Source organism: Tursiops truncatus, chromosome 14 (genome assembly GCF_011762595.2).
Source record: "Tursiops truncatus isolate mTurTru1 chromosome 14, mTurTru1.mat.Y, whole genome shotgun sequence".
In the NCBI taxonomy this organism is placed as follows: Eukaryota; Metazoa; Chordata; class Mammalia; order Artiodactyla; family Delphinidae; genus Tursiops; species Tursiops truncatus.
In genome coordinates, this window is record NC_047047.1 from 59909564 (window position 1) to 59929427 (window position 19864).

General features: G+C 40.8%; 1 protein-coding gene across 16 annotated transcripts in view; it reads left to right on the top strand.

Annotated features, from left to right (window-relative positions):
- The first annotated feature begins 1172 nt into the window (after positions 1-1172).
- The window catches only part of FEZ2 (fasciculation and elongation protein zeta 2), an 85031-nt gene continuing 66339 nt past the window's right edge, over positions 1173-19864 (top strand). For 14 of the 16 annotated variants that reach the window (XM_073791685.1, XM_073791686.1, XM_073791679.1 and 11 more), the window contains exons 1-5: positions 1173-1459; positions 5734-5842; positions 12477-12593; positions 15308-15449; positions 16739-17007. In XM_073791685.1, the coding sequence (XP_073647786.1) occupies positions 1206-1459; positions 5734-5842; positions 12477-12593; positions 15308-15449; positions 16739-17007 (891 nt within the window). In that variant the 5' untranslated portion in view covers positions 1173-1205. The remainder of the gene's footprint in view (positions 1460-5733; positions 5843-12476; positions 12594-15307; positions 15450-16738; positions 17008-19864) is intronic. The other 2 variants (XM_073791689.1, XM_073791688.1) reach the window with 2 other exon arrangements.

The following is a 19864-nucleotide window of genomic DNA, read 5'->3' on the forward strand; positions in this document are numbered from 1 at the left end:
CAGCATGTGGGATCTGCCCAGACCAGGGCTCGAACCCGTGTCCCCTGCATTAGCAGGCAGGTTCTCAACCACTGCGGCACCAGGGAAGCCCCTAACGTGTATTCTTGAGGATAGGTTTCCACGTTGTCAAGACATGGACAGAGCATACTGGGAAAATCTTATTTTCTATTATTAACTTCGTATTTATTTTTCAGAATAGGAATTCATCTTTTATGACCCAACTATGTTCTGATTCCTAAAGGAAGTATTTGATTACTGCAGTCCAAAGATACTGCTTCTATCAGCTCCTAGGTATTTGTTGCCTTTACATATTCACACTCCCTTAGAATTATATCTTTTCCCCTAATTTTTTTTCTGATGGTAAAATACACATAACATAAAATTACCATCTTAACCATATTTAAGTGTACAGTTTAGTGGTATTAAGTACATTTATATTCCTGAGTAACCATCTCCAATGCTCTTCATCTTGCAAAACAAATTCAATACACGTTAAACAGTAACTCTCTACTCCCAGTTATACTTTTTGGTATAAACGCTTTCCAGTTTTATCGCTCTAACTGCATTGTAAGCCCGTTGCAGGGAGCAGTCATATATTAGTTATAAAACATACACATTTGGTACTTACTGTCAGGCACTGTTCCAAGTGCTTTGCAAATATTAACTCACATAATTGTTCATCTTTGTATGTTGCAGAGGGTCTAGCACGTGCTTTACACGTGGGAGACATAAAATATTTGTGGAATGAATTTTGGTACCATTTAAGCATTTCCAAGTGACAATGGCTGTTTTTCTGGTTGAAAAGTTACCAAAGGAGCCAGGTTACTTTGGGGAAATGATTTGGGGAGTAATGTGACACCGGGTGCAAGTTTAAAGAAGTCCTTTATTTTAGCTACATTTAGGCCAGGTTCCCACTAAGGAAATCTTAGAGTAAAGCTATTCCTGAATGATAGACTATAGGAAGTGACTCTACGCAGTTAAAGTTTTCCTTTCTACCGGGACCAGCTCTCAACTCAAAGAAGACTCAGGAGAAGGGAAGACCCCGGGGCTGCGAGGCCCGGGACAGGTCCAAGACTCCGCCGGAGGTAGGGGGGTGGGGCCTCGGGCGGTGCGGTGCTTCGGGGGCGGTGCGGAGCTTCGGGGGCGGGGCCAGACTGCGGGGCTGGGGCGGGCTGGGGCGGGGCGCGCGACTGCACCAGGCGGCGATGGCGGCGGACGGGGACTGGCAGGATTTCTATGAGTTCCAGGAGCCGGCCCTGAGCCTCCAGGACCAGGAGAACTGTAACGCGAGCCCCGAGGCCGAAGCAGGGCCGGGCGGGGGAGGCGACGGTTTCCCAGCGCTGGCCTGCAGCCTGGAGGAAAAGCTGAGCCTGTGTTTCCGTCCCTCCGGTCCGGGTGCCGAGCCCCCCAGGGCGGCCGTGCGGCCCATCACCGAGTGCAGCCTCCTGCAGGGGGACGAGTGAGTGCGGGTCGCGGGCGGGAGCCTCCTCTGCCCCTCGTCCAGCCCCTCGCCCTGCCCGCCGGCCCTCAGTCAGCAGCCTCGGCGGGACTCTGGCCGCAGGCTCCTCCCCGCACCCTCCTTCCGCCTCCTTCAACTCCGGGGTCCCGCCCCTCCGTGTTCTCCTATCTCCTTCCTTGGGGCTTTAGGCCTTTGCGCCCCTGGCGATTTAAATCCCCTGCTCCCCTGGCCCCCAACGACCCCTTAAACGTCCTTCTCCTTCCTAGAAACCAATCCCTGTTTGGTTTGGAGCGGAGTCTTGTACAGAGCCCCGTAGTTAGAGATAGTATCTCCTCGGGCACATGTGTAGACATTCATTCATTCAACCAGCATTTTTTAAGCGCCTGCTACGTGCCAGAGGCTGCTTCTCACTGGGAATACCAAGATGACTGGACATTACCCCTCTCAAGCAGAGGGCAGTCTAGGGTGGGAGCTAGATTTGTAAACAAACATTTGTATGGGTGTGACAAACGCTGTAATGGATATATGTACAAAATATAGAGGGAGAGGGGGAGAGTCAGGAAGGACTTCATAGGGAAAGAAGTGTGAAAACGACCCTGATGGGTGAGTGGGAGTTTGCCTGCCAGGTGAAAAAAGGTCTAGCATTCTAGCTCAGGGATATAGCACATGCAAAGGTACCGACGTTGCAGCAGCGTTTTTGCCACAGGAATTTATTGGCTCCATCTGAGAGCCCAGATTGAGTGTGAGTTCCCACAGAGGCAAAAGCTCTGGTTATTAATAGCAAGGATCTCCTAGTCTGGTAGGGAGACCAATGCATAAACAGGTAATTATTACAGAATCATCTAAGTGCAATGATAGGAAATTCGCAGGGCTTTATGAGAGCTAGGGGAATGGAGGGACAGAGGTTATTTAACTGCCCAGAAACCCAGTTATAATTTGGTTAGATAAGGGCTGTAATTATGTACCATAGTTTTACTCCAGAAGATACAGAAAGGAATGATGAGAGTGAGGGAATTTGACAATATTGTAATGTAGGGGGAGAGGAGCCCTGGAGAGGCTGAGGGTGAAATTATGGAGTAAACACTGAGGTTGTGGGTAGGGGTGGGTTTTCAGAGCATTGAAGGGATGGAGAGGTCAGGGAAGAATTCTTGAGGGAAGGATTCATGGGCATAGAAAGGGGCTTGTCAGTTTCCTCTGCGAATCAGAAGATTTATCAGGAAGAGGGGGTTGGGAATGGGGGCCTGTAAACATAGCAGTGGTTCAGGCCCAGCTATGCTTGGAGACCATATCTTTTCATTGCTGCCTCTGTACAGTGTTCTGCCCAGGCATAAAAGGAAAAGTTTTTGATTGGATATTATACTCACAGATATGCATGCAATCAGTGGCAAAAGATGACATTTTAAACAGTCTATTCCCAAAGAGAAGGTAGTGTTATACATAGAGTTATATACTCGGAATCACTAGACTCAGGACATTCTCTGGATTTTAAAATTATATTTATTATATATTTGGGTTTATCAAGAATAACTTCTCAAAACAGATTAGCGGTTTGTACACAGATAAGATTCCTTATTTTTGCATCACCTGTACTGTCTGAAAAGTAGTGTATTTTAGCCTTTGCTTAAATCTTCAGTTGATATAAAACTTAAAAGTTTTGTTACTCTTGATAATGGTTTAGTAGATAGTAGATGTTATGTTGGTGGTACAGCATGTCCCTTGATTTGGGAATCTCTCTCTCTCTTTTCTGAGCTGGGGTTGCTCACCACTCTCACTGTAGACCACTCTCATTGTCCCTATTCTATTGCATTCTATTGCATAAATCTGCTCTCCATTGCTTCATAGAGTCCATTCCTGTTTCTTTGACTAGAGACAGCTGAGAATTCTTTCACCCAGATAGTGCCTTGCCTTAGGGCACTTTATTTCACTTCTGAGTCCCGGTTTTAGTTTTGGTTAAATACAGATTGTGCTTATCTGCTAAAGTTTTACTTCAGAAGGGTCTGTTGTGGGATTCAATGTCAGCAGCACTTTGACCTTTGGAAAAGAGCTGCCCTGCTAGTTGTTCATGACTGGCTGTAATACTTTATGATAAGGACCAAGGCAGTTCATGTCTTGACTGGAGATTTCTACAGATCTTTCAGTTAACTCGGCCCTATGTCCTTCCAACCACAAATGTTCTGGCCCTGGTGAAGATAGAGGACTGTGAATTGTGCTTCATTTTCTTGGTAGATCAAATTCACCCACAGTCAGTTCTACATGAAATCTTCCACTCCACTTGTCCTTTTATTATAGCCTCATTTAAGAAGGAGCAAACAAGCAGACAAAACAAACCTCAAAAACTCTGGACTGTTTTCACCTACTAGAATATGCTAGTAGTTCCTACCCAGGGTTAGATACATGGTCAGTTATTCAGTATTTGCAAATCTTTTACCCAGGAAGATGTGGGCCAGAAACCCAGCAAGTTTAGCATCCAGAAGTGTTGTTTCCAATTTGAGCATACTGGCATTAGAGGAGATGATTCCTGCAGAGAGGAGGACAGGAATGAACCATGCATATGGGAGATTATCTGGGTAAATGAGCCAGTTTTCTAGAGCTTTTTGGGTTCACATTTTCATTGCGGCTAATGTGCATTCCAAAGCCAAACATCATTTTGGGATTTTTGGCAGTTGTGGTCACATTGCTTCTTCTCTTTAGCACCAAATCCCAATTTATTAAATCAGTATGTTGTTTCTCTATTTTAAAGCTTGCATTCTTATTTTTATGTCCCTGGTGGTCTTGTTTTTGTATCCTAGTATCTTACATGCTTGGAAAAGAGACCCACCCAATTTTTTAGTGGCTTATTCACAATTGGATACCTGTTATAAATGTTAGGGTGGTGGTTTTTTTTTGTTGTTTTTTTCTTTATGACTTCTATGTGAGTATCTCTGGCCATTAAGTAGCTTATATGTGTAGTGTTTAACTTACCCTAATTAAATTTCATCTCATTTATATTTCTGAACTCATGTTTTTCATATAATGTCATTTAACAAAAATGCTGGTTAATATTTTGGGGCTGAAATGAATTTTGGTCATGAAATTGGAGTTTGCAGTCCTTTTTCCATTGTGGTTTGGGACTTTTCTCAATACAACTCATTTGAATTAATGCTTAGAGTAATAGAGCTGGAAGGAATGTCTGCTATTCTTGTCCAAGCTTCTCATTTTAAAAAGTCCAGCTAATACCTACAGAGGTTAAGGGACACAGTCAAAGACACATTGAGGATGAATGTAGACAAGTCTGTTTTCTGAATTTAGTCCAGTACCCTTTTCATTTTACCCTGTTGCCTCCCCAAAATGCTGTTTGATAATAAGGAAGGGTAACTGCACTGGGTATAATCTGCATTTTATTGTGAACTCCCTTTCTTTCCCTTTTCATCTTATCTTAGTCTTAGCCTATTATAAATTAGATATTAAACCCTAGTCTCACATTGAGACTGAATTCTTTCTCCAGAAAATTCTTTCTCTTTGGTTAGAGAGAGATTATTCATTCTATGAAATAGTCTATATGTTCCGAAGTTACAAGAGAAAAATAAATATAAAGCACAGTGTATTTACTACCTCTTTTGGCTTGAGAAACATTATTTAACCTTCCTGTGCTTTAGTTTCTGTCTGTCAAATGGGGATAATAACTGTTCTTCATAATACTGTTTTTGAGGATTAAATGAGTTAATGTATGTAAATTGCTTACTTAGAGCCTGGCACACGATACAGTGGAAATGTCAGCTCTCGACTTTGTGAGAGTTTTCTGGAAATGTCAGCTCTCGACTCTGTGAGAGTTTTCTATGTCCTGTCACCTTCCCTCAGGACTTCTTGTCAGGCCCAATGATAGGATTTTTCTTTTGTCTTATTCTGGAGCCTCTACTTTTTTTTTTTTTTTTTTTTTTTTTTTTTGGTACGCGGGCCTCTCACTGTTGCGGCCTCTCTCGTTGCGGAGCACAGGCTCTGGATGTGCAGGTTCAGCGGCCATGGCTCACGGGCCCAGCCGCTCCGCGGCATGTGGGATCTTCCCGGACCGGGGCCCGAACCCGTGTCCCCTGCATCGGCAGGCGGACTCTCAACCACTGCGCCACCAGGGAAGCCCTGGAGCCTCTACTTTGTTGATGCTTTTCTGAGAAACAATAGCCTCCTGTTTCTTTGCTCTGATGCTTTTTGTTCTCTCTGTCACTGTAGTACTAGGTATCTGTTTAATAATGACGTACAGAATGTTAAGTTTCACTGATTGTAGTTTTCTTCTTTTTAAGGATTTGGAATGCCCTGACAGATAATTACGGAAATGTAATGCCTGTAGACTGGAAGTCATCCCATACTAGGACCTTGCATTTGCTTACTCTGAACCTCTCAGAAAAAAGGGTAAGTTAGGAATTGCACCAGTAGTTTCTGAATAACTGATTCTCATAATGGAACTAAAAAGTAGCATTTCTATTTAACCACAATTGGTTGAGTTGCTTCTTATTTCCAAGCTTATGGCAATTGGAGTGGCCTTCTTTTGCCATCTCTTTTCTGCTACTGTCGGCTTGCTAGCACTTCCCTCCATTCTTCCCCAGCACACACTCAACTTTTTTATGTTTAGGTAAATTTTCATCACCTGTGTATGAACAGCAACGATCAGCATTTTTTTTCCAGCTTAAATAACAATTTTGATGTGCTGAGAACAGTCAGTAAGAACCCTAGCCTTTGATTTAATATATAGAGGGTACTGGAATATTTACAGAGAGTTAACTTTCTGAAGAATTTAATGACTTGCTAGATGTGACATATCGTCTGAAGATTGTGTTTCTCTGTGAACATTGGGGAACCTTTAAAAGATTTCAGTTCTTGGCTTTTTAATGTGTTCTTGGCTAACTGTTGGAGGCTGCTATATACGTCTTGGAACTGAAAGTGAAGACACCTTGAGTAAGAAGTGTGAGCACAGGTGATAGGACAACAAGGCGGACAGAAAAACGAAGAGAATTGCTTTAAGTGGAAAATCACAGTGTGGTTTAAAACTGATGACAAACGAGGCCAAATGGAAGTTTCAGGGCCTGACTCTTTAAATTCTTCATCAAATAGCAGTGTAAGCTCATGCCAGGTCTTTTAGCATGCTCTGTATTTCATTAAGTGTATTTGTGCAATTACTGGGAATATAATGCAGTAGGGCTGTGAGTATTTTAAATCATTTTCTGAAATGATTTTCTTAAAAATGTGATTCAGAAAAGCTTGCTCCCTACTATTTTCTCATAAAATATATAATTCTGACTATATTTCTTTGTATTCTAGTAGATATAGGATTTATTATTTGTTCCAATTATTAATCCCCTTAAGCTGTTTTGCAGGCTGACCTGACATACATTTAGGGAAAGGAATAAAACAAAATATTTTATGATCTGTCTTCTGTTTATTTGCATCTTAGCTATCATTCTGGGCTTAGTTCAAGTTTCCCTTCCTCTCTGAAGCTTCCTATTACTGTTTTAGCCTTTGCTGATCTCATGGAATTATATAATTTTAGAGTTGGAAGGGACTTTAAAGGACACTTAATCCAGTCTCTCATTTGGGGGGAATTCCCATCTACAGTGTCTCTGACAGATGGTCATTTTGCCATGGCCTCAATCCTAGCACGGAAGGAAAATGCACTCCTCTCTGTGGGAATCGGTTACGCTTGTTGGGGTGTGAAAATCGTAAAGGACTTATCTGTCCCACAGAATTTAGCCCCCTAGTCTCCTGCAAGCTGGTCCTCACGGTGCTTTGTCCGTGTCTCAAATCATTATTGTGTTCTCTTATTATATATCTGGGTCTGTCATTAGATTGTAACCTCCTGGTAGGTATCTTTGTATTTGTCTTTCAGTAACCACCACTGTGCCTGGCACATACTGATTACTAAGACAGATGTTTGTTGAGTGAACAAATGAATAATCTCATCAGTGAGGCTATATAAGTTCAGACACCATGGTGGAAAGTGTTTTAAAAATGTTTTCTATATTATTTAACATAGTATTGAATCCACAATAGCCAGTCAATGAGTACTTTTTTGTTTGACATATTAAAAAATAGTAGAGAAGAGATCTTTTCATAGTTTCAAAGGGAAGTACATTAGTAGCATGAATGGAACACTCTAATCCAGTTTCAATGAATATTGTTATTTGGTTACCTCTGGGGACGTCACTCCCTTTATCTGCCTTTTGACTGTTTTCAATGCTAGAGCAATGGCATAGCCAAGGGTAGTGATTAGTAATGATGTGGAGTTTAGTACTAGTACTGGTTGTGAAACCCTTACCTGGAAAACTCAGCAAGTTAAAATGGACAAGTGATCATCTAACATCTGTCTGTCTTGACATGACTACCCAGGTGATGAATACAACTGAGATGAGAAGTCTAGTCCTCAGGAATGAATAGCACACATTAAGTTCCTGAAGAACAAGGTATGACATAAGAAGCAACCATGTTATTAGGTAGCATATAATTAATGTTTTTTGTGTTTTTTGGTGTTTTTTTTGTGGTACGCGGGCCTCTCACTGTTGTGGCCTCTCCCGTTGCGGAGCACAAGCTCCGGACGCGCAGGCTCAGCAGCCATGGCTCACGGGCCCAGCCGCTACACGACATGTGGGATCTTCCCGGACCGGGGCACAAACGTGTGTCCCCTGCATCGGCAGGCGGACTCTCAACCACTGCGCCACCAGGGAAGCCCCAGAAGCATTCTTTAGATTATTCCAGTTGTATAACAGTGTCTATATGAAATTTTTTTAAATTTATTTTATTATTTATTTATTTTTGGCAGTGTTGGGTTTTTGTTGCTGTGCGCAGGCTTTCTCTAGTTGAGGCGAGTGGGGGCTACTCTTCGTTGTGACGCGCAGGCTTCTCATTGCGGTGGCTTCTTTCATTGTGGAGTACGGGCTCTAGGAGCACGGGCTTCAGTGGTTGTAGCACGTGGGTTCAGTAGTTGTGGCTCACAGGCTCTAGAGCGCAGGCTCAGTAGTTGTGGCGCACGGGCTTAGTTGCTCCACGGCATGTGGAATCTTCCTGGACCAGGGCTCGAACCCTTGTCCCTTGCATTGGCAGGCGGATTCTTAACCATTGTGCCACCAGGGAAGTCCCCTATATGAAATTTTTGACAAAAGGGGAAGAGGTTTCTTTTTGGTTAGGATGAGAAAAACAGGAAACCATAGTTCCCTAGATTTGTTTTTAAGTTTTTTTCATTGCTGTTTAAGATGGCACACTTCTAAATTTGATGGGTCTTTTCTAGAGGAAGGCAACTGGTACATTCCAAGTTCTTACATGGGCACATTTTTTCCATTTGAGGCAGCTTCAGTTTTATAGAGGGAAACAGAACCATGGCTCTGTATCTAAACCTGGCATAGGAAGGAGTGATGGGAATGCTTGGCAAAGGGGCACATTGATGCCGAATGGGAGCGTGAATGATGATACCCATGACAGCCAAGGTTAGTTTTCAAAGCCTGAAAGGGATTCCAGCCCTTAGCATATGCCATCTCTGTGGGGAATGGGCTTGGCTCCCTCTCTGGAAAGATGGTCTGGGATCATTATTTCTGTTGTCATGGAAATTTATTCTAATGGCGTATTGGTATCACTCATGTGTTTTGGCAATAGCTGTAAACCTGTTCTAAATCCAGTGCCATTCTTGGTCATGCTTATGTGATAGAATGCTTCTGAATCATTTTGCCTTAGGAACATCTCCTGTGCCGTGTTTTTCCTTCTATCATGAGGATTTCTTCAGGGACAGGGACTTTGTTTAATGCACCTTTTTATCTTTAAGAGTAGAAACAGAAGATAATAATGGCTTCCTTAGGAGTAATTTTAAAATTAAAACTTTCACTTGCTATAAGGGGGAAAAATAAGACAAAACTATGGTCCTCAAGTCACAACATAGAGTTGTGATTTTGGGGGAGGGTGTTGAAGTTTTAGGATCAGTGAATGTAATTGTTAGGTAGTCTACATCATCGTACACCCTCGTGTGGCACTTTTCATCTCCACTTCTACTATCTTGAAATCAAACATCCTCTCTCATCAAGAGCCACATCTCTTGACCTTTCTCCTTTCTTATTAACAGGATAACTGTCTAGTTTAAAAAAGTGAACTAAAGCTATAGGACAACATGAAAAAGCAGCCTCTGCCCTACTTACCTCATAATGCTTGACTTCCATTTACCAGAGGCAACCGCTTTCAACTACTTCAACTTTTCATCCAGCAGATAACATTCTCCTATCATTTTACTTGATTTTATTCAACTTTAGACTTTATTCATTTACTTTCTACCCAGAGGATGAGGGTTTAGCACTTCAAAGTCTTCCCTCTAGCCCTCCAACCACAACCCTCACAAAAACTTTTGCTTCCCTCATCTTCCCAATATAATTATGTCAAAATTTTTGGTTATATTAACCTTCATCATTCATATTGACCTTTCTTTTAAAAATTAATTTATTTTTGGCTGCATTGGGTCTTTGTTGCTGCACGCGGGCTTTCTCTAGTTGGCGGCGAGTGGGTGCTACTCTTCATTGCGGTGTGCGGGCTTCTTGTTGCAGTGGCTTCTCTTTATTGTGGAGCATGGGCTCTAGGCACACGGGCTTCAGTGGTTGTGGCACAGGGGCTCAGTAGTTGTGGCTCACGGGCTTAGTTGCTCCGCAGCATGTGGGATCTTCCTGGACCAGGGCTTGAACCCGTGTACCCTGCATTGGCAGGTGGATTCTTAACCACTGAACCACCAGGGAAGCTCTATATTGACTATATAAATGTTCACATTTAAGTACATTTTATGATTGCGTGTCCTCTTTTTTTTTGTTTTTTTGTTTTTCTTAAGGTAGTAATAATTGCCTTTTTGTGGTTGATTTAGGTTATCATTAGCTCACTAATTCAACCTCAACAGAGCCATAAAAGTCATTTTAGTAAGTGAAACACACTAGGTAATCTGTCAGGCTTTCTTTCTCTTTTTCTTTCATGCTTTTCTTAATTCCTTCTGCAGTAACAATTCTAATCTGAACTGGCTACTCTCTAGTTTAGCTCCACAGTCATCATTCTGGGATCTTGACTTCACTGTCATTATAAGAATTCCCTTCACCTCTTTCTTGTGTTAGATCCTATGTCTGCTTCCTTTTTTGGTTTTCCTCCTGGTTTTAATGGAACATACTCTGCGTGGTTTTCTGAGAAAGGGTACCTGAGAGGTACATTCTTTGAGAAATTGAATGTCTGAAAATCTCTTTATTCTAACCCCCTACCGAATTGTTAGTTTAGCTGGATATAGGGTTCTAGGGTGGAATTTATTGAAACATGGAAATTGCATTGATTTAATTCTCTGTTGAGAATTCAAATGACGCGTTGGTTTCTGATCCTTTTAATGTGATGGTTTTTTCTCTCTGGAAGCTTTTAGGGTTTTTTTCCTTCCCCCACACAGCTTTTTGAAATTTCATATGTTGAAGGCCATGTCCAGGCCTTTCCTAGCCTGATGGTGCAGTGAGAAATCAAATGTGGGGGCGTGTCATCCCCGTGGTGCAGCATGGCATTGCAGTATGTGGTAGCAGATAGAGCGGGAGTGCTGATGTGGCTCCTCCCGCAGCCTAATGTTATGAAAGGCAGCACGTCAGTGTTTTTCTTTGCACTTCTCACCTGCAGGTTTCTTATTCTGTGGGGTGTATTCACCATTAAACTTCAGACCTGTGAGGAGCTAGGGAGGCAGTAGGGACCTACATCCATCCAACTGTATCTTCAATTTTTATATATATCCTCTGTACTGGTAAATAATTTTCCCAGGTAAAATATATATTTTTTAAATTATGTACTCTCTGCTAGAACTACACGGTTGCTTCTTACGTAGTTCCTAGTTGCCCATTTGTTCTTTGGGAACTCAGTGTGCCACTCCTTCTGATGAACAGAGTTCTAATTTGTTCTTTTCATCGTCTGAATGGTCATGTCATGATGGATAGATGATCACTTGTCCATTTTAATCTGCTGGGTTTTCTAGGTCAGGCCTTTATAGTTAGTAAAGGTGAGGTCATTATTATAGGGGCTGTTGATATTCATGTGGGCAGGTTAAGAGACACCATATGAGGTAGACATGGTGCAATACCCTGGTGGTGGCAACAGCAAGCAGCCCTTTAGCACCCTTAGGCATGAAGAGAGGTAAGGAGAGGGAGAAGTTACCAGAACCTGGGGAGAGTAGCGATGGGGGAGAGGTCAGCTTGACAGGAGCTGCAGCCTTTGGAATCTGGTAGGGAGGCAGACAGCAGAATAAATGCCCAGCCCTTCCCCTCCTGCCTTCCAGTCTCCTGCTAGTGTCTACCAGTGTGTTAATCCACCTGGAAGCCAGAAGCCAAGGGCATCCTTTGATGTAGCCCATAAAGGTCAGTCTCTGGGGGCACGATTGGGGAGAGAAACGGTAGTAAGGCAAAGAGAAAATCTCCAGCATAGTTTGGTTTAAAGATATTTTTGGAACCTAGAAATACTCTTTTTTGGAAGAAGAGATAGATTTTCAACTGGAAGGGCTCAGTATGATCCGCGTGGACAGTTCCCACCTGCCAGGGAGTTGATTACTTATCTTTTACTCTGTTAAAGTTAGTTACTTGCAAACTAACTTCTATGTTTTCTGTGGAATTTTTACATATACTAATCTTCCTATTAGATCATTAATTAAATAAGATTTGGCCCTGTCTCCCGCCGCCCCCATTTGCTATAATTCCCTATAAATTGCTATCGAACACCATATATTTTTGTACTTCCTAGACACTCTTCCCCTTGGAATAAATAGCTAAGTGTGTGTCTGTTTGGGCAAGAGGGGATATATACAGCACCTTAATTTCATATTTATTCTACATTCCTCTCATTTCTGTTTGAGATGACTATGCAGAGCACCTCACACACTGCCTGGTACACAGCAGCTGTAATAATATCTGCCTTTTGAAGCTCTCAGCAGATGCTTCCCTCTGCAGCCTCCTTTACGCAGATGCTTCGACTTAGTTGTGATCAGAATGTCCTCCTCTTAACAGTGGGTAGTTTTTGTTTTTAGACGAGTGACAGCTTGCTCTTTGATACCTCAGACGATGAGGAGCTGCGAGAACAGCTGGATATGCATTCAATCATCGTCTCCTGCGTTAACGACGAGCCCCTCTTCACGGCAGACCAGGTACAAAGGAGAATCCCATCCATCAAGGGAAGGGATCCTTGGCTGAAAAACGATTTCTTATTGTGGCCATAAGTGATGGGGTGTTGGAATTTACTTATTTCTATTGTATTTTCTGGTAATACAGGCTTAACAGTTTTCTCCTGAGGAAAGAAGAAAGTATATGTAATCTGAAGCAGTTGGATTATGTTACTTGGGAAGATTTTTCAATATATGCAATTTTCCAAGATAAGCATTGTTAAAACAGTACAGCGGGTTACTTTAAAAGAGGGTTATTGCTTACACTGGAATCAGAAAAAATCCTGTGAATTTTCTTCTTTCTTTACATTTAACCAGACATGGGCAAACTATATCGGTGCAGAAATTATCTAGTTTCTCTAAAACCTATGTAGAAATCATTAGCACTTATCAGAAGTCTTTATTGTGTATCCAGGAAAGAAGTGAGCATTAGGCCTGTGGAATGCTCTAATAATGTCAACCCTGAATTCATTTAAAACCAGTTGAATCAGCTTTCTCATTTTCTGAATACTCTTCCCACTTCTGCTGTATTGTCAAACTGTGGTGCAAGAGGTTCTTCGTGAAGTCAAGTGTTCCATGGCTACTGGGACTGAGTTCTACCACACTGTATTTTTAGGCTGGAAAGACAAGGCCGGTAAAGAGAGGTATTGTGGCAAGATTGGGAGGAGTATGTTAAAAATATGTCATTTTGATGCTCCTTAGTCATATTTGTGGTTGGATTGTCTGAAGCTTGGAAAGAGCATGGTGCTTAAAAAACAAGATAGTAAGTTAGAGGGCTGAGTGCGGTACAGCCTGATATTCCAGGGAAAGTTCATTGTCTCCTCCATACTCTGCCTGAAAACCACAAACTATCTCTGCTTTTAAGACTGAGAGAGGACTTCCCTGGTGGTGCAGTGGTTAAGAATCCACCTGCCAATGTAGGGGACATGGATTCGAGCCCTGGTCTGGGAAGATCCCACATGCCACGGAGCAACTAAGCCCGTGAGCCACAACTACTGAGCCCATGATCCATAACTACTGAAGCCCACGTGCCTAGAGCCCGTGCTCTACAAGAGAAGCCAACGCAACGAGAAGCCTGTACACTGCAACGAAGAGTAGCCCCCACTCTCCACAACTAGAGAAAGCCTGCGCACAGCAACGAAGACCCAACGCAACCATAAATAAGTAAATAAATTAAAAAAAAAAAAAGGACGGAGAGAAACAGATTCTGTAGCCTGTTTCAGTGTCTCATTTTCCTGTTTAAAATGCCTATTTTGGAAACTCTTCTTACTAATTAGCATAATCCCCACTCGCTCAGGTTTACCTGTTTTTCCTTAGTACTAAGTGTTAGATACGTTAGGCTCGATGATTCATGCTGTATTTTTTTAAATAGTTTTTTTTAAACTCTTAGGTCCATTTTTTAAAAAAATTATTTTTATTGAAGTATAGTTGATTTACAATATTGTGTTAGTTTCAGGTATACAGCAAAGTGATTTGTTTATATATGTATGTATATATCTGTATCTTTAGATTCTTTTCCACTATAATTGATTACAATATATTGAATATAGTTCCCTGTGCTATACAGTAAATCCTTGTTTATCTAGTTTGTATATATGGTAGTGTGTATCTGTTAGTCCCATACTCCTAATTTATCCCTCCCTCTCCCCTTCCCCTTTGGTAACCATAAGTTTGTATTCTGTGTCTGTGAGTCTGTTTGTTTTGTAAATAAGTTCATTTGTACTATTTTTTAGATTCCACATATGAGTGATATCATATAATATTTGTCTTTCTCTGATGTACTTCACTTATTGTGATAATCTCTAGGTCCATCCATGTTACTGCAAATGGCATTATTTCATTCTTTTTTATGGCTGAGTAATATTCCATTGTATATATATACCACACCTTCTTTACCCGATTATCTGTTGATGGACACTTAGGTTGCTTCCATGTTTTGGCTATTGTAAATAGCCAATTTTCACTGAGTTCTGTATCCTTCTCAACTTCTGGAATTTGAAACAGGACAAGAAACTGCTGTAAGACTTGAGCAACACAGCATATGACAGTGGATCATTGTTTCAAAAGCAGATATATTTCTGAAATTTTCCTGCTTTCGTGTAGCTTTTTTTTCCTCTTTAAACTTCTACATTTAAAGTAATTATTAAATATACCTTTATTTTCCGTTGAATTAATATATGAAATTCTTTTCCTGCTGTTAAAGGAAAATTTTGCTACCATAGAGGTAATTTCTTGCTTTTCATATAAATTTTTTTACACTGCTGTATTTTCTAAATTTTATGTCAGTTTTGTTAAATAGCTTTAGATTGAGCACTTGGTGTGGTATATGGTGAATCTTCTGTCGCTTGCTTTCTTTTAACTATGATCTGGTTCTGGCATGTCTGAAGTAGATTATATGTGTGTTTGTAGCATCGTTTCTCAGACATTACAAGATCTGATAGGGCCTACTGAATCCTGATGGACATATTAAATCTTATTTTGTTTATTTTTGTGTTTAGTGTATTGTAATTTTTTTTTTGATAAACCATGTGTACTCTTACAGTCAATTTTTGTTATTGAGAACACCGACTCCTGCACACTGTTGGTTAATGGAGAATTTAGTGTACTTCTACTGTGGTTGCTTCAGATGAGTGCCGTGTTACAGGTGGGTCATTTTTCCTATGTGTATTTAATTAACAGTGGTTTGTATATTTTGGAAGGTGATTGAAGAAATCGAAGAAATGATGCAGGAGTCACCAGACCCAGAAGATGATGAAACACCCACCCAGTCAGATCGGCTTTCAATGCTTTCCCAGGAAATTCAAACTCTTAAGAGGTCTAGTACAAGCAGTTATGAAGAGAGTAAGAAACCTGACTTACATCAGTACTCTTTGTGCTTTTGTATACCTCAGCCGTGTAGTGGGACCATCTCCAGAAGTCTTTGGCTCTCACAGGCTGGGTTATATACCCTTCCCCTGCCTTCCAGTGATACTCGACGCATATATTCATCATTGCTCAGGGACTGTGTCATACTCACCTTTGAATACTGTATTTGTCTGCTTGGGCTGCTGTAACAAAGTATCACAGGCTGGGCGACTTAAACCACAGAAATTTGTTTCTTATAGTTCTGGAGGCTAGAAGTCCGAGATCAAGGTGTTAAGCAGGTCTCATTTCTTCTGAGGCCTCTTCCTTCTGTCCTCACATGGACTTTCCTGTGTGTATCTGTGTCCTAATCTTCTCATTTTTAAGGGCATGAGTCACGTTGGATTAGGGCCCACCCTAATGGTTTCATTTTAACTTAATTATCTCTTTGAAGACCTTATCTCCAAATACAGTCATATTCTGAGGTACTGAGGGTTAGAACTTCAATGATGTCCTCTCACATAAAGGGAAGTGCTGAGAAAAAACTGAAAGGGGGTTTCAGGGAATATTCTTCCCTTCATCTTCCCAATTCTCAATAAAACTCACACATTGGGGCATATGTGTTTAAATATATATTTAGCTTAACGCAACATTGTAAAGCAACTATACTCCAGGACTTCCCTGGTGGTCCAGTGGTTAAGACTCTGCCTTCCAATGCAGGGGTTGCGAATTTGATCCCTGGTCAGGGAACTAAGATCCCATATGCTGCGCGGTGCAACAACAACAACAAAAAAGTGCAACTATGCTCCAGTGAAAATTAATAAAAAATATGTATTTAGCTTAATTCTTTCAAATTACCTTCTTTTCTCTTCAGAAGTGTCCCAGAGCCCTGCTAAGTTGCTTGTGATTTCTTGTCAGCAGGTATTTTCTGTACCCTTCCTCTACTTTTGTGTTTGTTCTTCTTCTTTTACAAGCTTATTAAGTCTTGACTGAACTACTATTCATGGAATGATTGTTTTTTTTAAACATCTTTATTGGAGTATAATTGCTTTACTGATTTTTAGACAAAAAAATTTTGTTATACTTTTCTTCTCAGCCATTTGAGAAGTAACTTTGCCCACCTACCTCTACTCAGACCTGCCCACCAGAAGTGTGAGGACTCTGAGAAGATCATGAACAATTTAATTACTTAGAATATGATTTTTTGCTCTTTGGCATTAAACACCTTGTTGTGCTGCCTTGAAACATTTTGGTCTTAGTGTCTGCTGTGCTTTGCTTTTTGGTCATAGGAGTGAAAAGGCTGTCCGTATCTGAATTAAATGAACTGCTGGAAGAAATTGAGACGGCCATCAAGGAGTACTCTGAAGAGCTGGTGCAGCAGCTGGCCCTGCGAGATGAACTGGAGTTTGAAAAGGAAGTGAAGAACAGCTTTATTTCGGTTCTCATTGAAGTGCAGAACAAACAGAAAGAGCACAAAGAAACAGCCAAAAAGAAAAAGAAGCTCAAGAACAGCAGCTCTCAGAATGGGAAGAACGAGAGAAGTCACCTGCCCGGCACAGTAAGTGATGTTTTGCATGTAGCGTCACACACTGGAAAGAGCTTCAGTGGTCATTCCAGTGCTCCAGGCCAGCAGAGGCAGGCAGGGCCCGTGCATACAGGAGTAGGGGTGCTTCTCACCAGAGAGCTAAAGGGATTCTGTTCAAGAATGCCACTGTGCTCTGCTCCTTCAGAAAGGTGTTTTCTTGGTGAGGGTATAATGGTTATCTGGATAATTCAATGCTGAAATATTTAGGAGGGAGGTAAGTGGAAGGAAGAGGGGGAATAAAGGAGAATGTTTGAAAGAAAAGAAGCTTTAGCAGGTGACCATTACAATACATGGGAGTGTTAATAGGGGTGCTTTATGTTCCGCTGGTGGGCAAATGAATGGTATTGCTTTCTTGTTTTTGCTTATCTCTTGTGAGTTGTATAGTGGGAAAAAAAGGGGTGCTTTTAGAGGGAGCTGAACTGTGCTGAGCCTAAAAGCATAGGTTGACTTGTAAACCATTTCCTGATTTGTGAGTTTAGTTGGAATGTGAGGATGTTAGAGGCAGTTACATGACATCGGCCATTTGGCCTAGTATTTGGCAGACTAGAATATAACTGACTGGTGAAAACAACTTTAGGATATTTGAATCTTTGACTCTTGGTATGAAGTTTTTTGTTTTCTGCTTTTCATTTTTCTTAAGGTGTCCTATTAACTTCACTTGATTAAATTTCATTATAAACATTAACTGTTAAGTATTTGAGATGCATTTCCTTATTGGTCTTATGGCCATTTCATTATTTGATCAGTTGAGACCTTGTACCTTGTCACCTTTATCTTGTTTGTATGTGAAGAACTGTTGGTTTTATTTTTAGAGTAAAATAAAAGGAGAGAAACCCTTTTTTTTTTTGGTAAGAACACTGGGATTTTAATTTTGTAAACCACATATTCAAGTGCTCAAAACAGAATGTTGCCCATAGAGAATTGGGGCCTGGGCTGAGAACTTGTCTCTGCCCAAATGCAATATCACACACTACTACCAAGAGCTAACAACAGGTCTGTCCAAATGCTAAGACCAGGGACTTCGAAATCTCCATCTTAAGCCTTATAGGACTTCAGGGCAGTAAAAACTTTATCTTTCAGAGGTGGAGGGGCCTGACAGAGGCTTTGAAACCTGCTGAACAACTCCTCCCAGGGCACATCCTGGGACTCAGTTCCAATCCAAAGGCCTTTCTGAAGGTTGTAGTGCAGTTGTCGACCCCAATCTGTTAGCAGACCCCAGATAGACCCGGGAGAGCTCTGGATGGGCAAAGGGATTCATTTTTCTAAAGGGAGTATACTTTTTAAATTCATAATATTGATAACATGGTAATGCAGATCATCACAGACTGGCTGTTATATGGTTTGCAATTATAAAAGTTCTCTCTTTGACTAAGTCTTGATTCACTTTTTTCTAAAGAATACTTATCAGAGAAATAGATCTCATTAATCAGACTGATGGAATTGAGGAAAGAGAGTGCAGTTCTGGGGTGCTGAGCCACCAATGAGAGTTAATACAAACAAAAAGAATCTTACCATTTAGCTCATTCATTATGCTGTTTTTGGCCTATGAGTAAATGCACATTTTCTTAGTGTAATGTCATTTGTACATAGAAAAGACAGTTTATAAACTGACTTTGCAAAAGTTGCCAGATATGTGGAACAAAATATTTTTTAGAAATGGTAGTATTGGTTGAAAAGTGTTTAGTCACTTCTAGTGACAACAATGAAAAAAACAGCACCCACCAAACAAAAAAAACCCCACCAAAACATGCAAAAACTAAAACATTTGTTTGAATATACAGTCCTGGAAAGTTTGCTTTAAAATATTAGGGACAATTTTTGTTTCTCAGATTTTAAAAAAATTGTACCCTTTAAATTGCCCTATTATGCAAGTGTGATTAAATAAAATGCTTAGTTAAAAAGTCATAGCATGGTTGGTAATTTCTGCCTATCTGCTTTTAGGGGTTACATGTAAATCCTCCATTTATTCATGTTAACACTTGGCTGAGGAAAATAAATGTATCCCTAGAGACATTTAAGGGCTTCTTTTTCTAGCTCGCATATAAAAAGGGTTAGAGTGGATTCGTTGTGTAATTTTACATGGCATTTATATTGAGAAATGAATTTGACAGGGCAACATTTAGGTCTTATTTGAACCTTTATTAGTCTTGCAATAGATTCATAGGAACAGTAAAATTTCTTTTCACAATATTTGGACTTGTGAAGTTGCTTCTTGAGTTCTGATCTGCTATTTGTGTCAAAACCTTTAATCAGGCTAGTAATGGCACGGCTAAACTTGTAGTACTAGTTCCCTCCTTCTTTCTGACGCCTGAAATGATGGCAAAAGACCATTCCATTTGTGACACAAGGAGCCTGAAACCTATGATTCTGAAAATAGTGGTTGGTGGCTCAAAAGAACCTTAAAGTGAAATGGCCAGTTGGCTAAACAGATTCCAAGATAACTTCCTTTCCAGACCTTTTGTATAATATACAGTTTTGGCAAGGCCTGATCTCTATGAGTTAGCTATCATCAGTGATACTAATTTCTAAGAATTGGTGGTATCGTGCCTTACCTGTTTTCTAATAACACTGGTCACTTTTTTCTTTCTACTTTAGATATGTTTTATTAGCAGGACTTGTACTTTTTCCTTAAGCATGGAATAGCTTCCTGCCATTTTTCCTTAGCATATTTCTTTGAAACAAAACATCAATTTGTAGTTGGTATCACACTTTATCCATCATTGCTAGCTTCTTCTCTTAGGTCCAGAGATACTATAATGAAATATCTGCATGTGAATAGAACAGAGTTAAACTCTTTAGGTGTTCATTTTGGAGACATACTTTGTTTGAA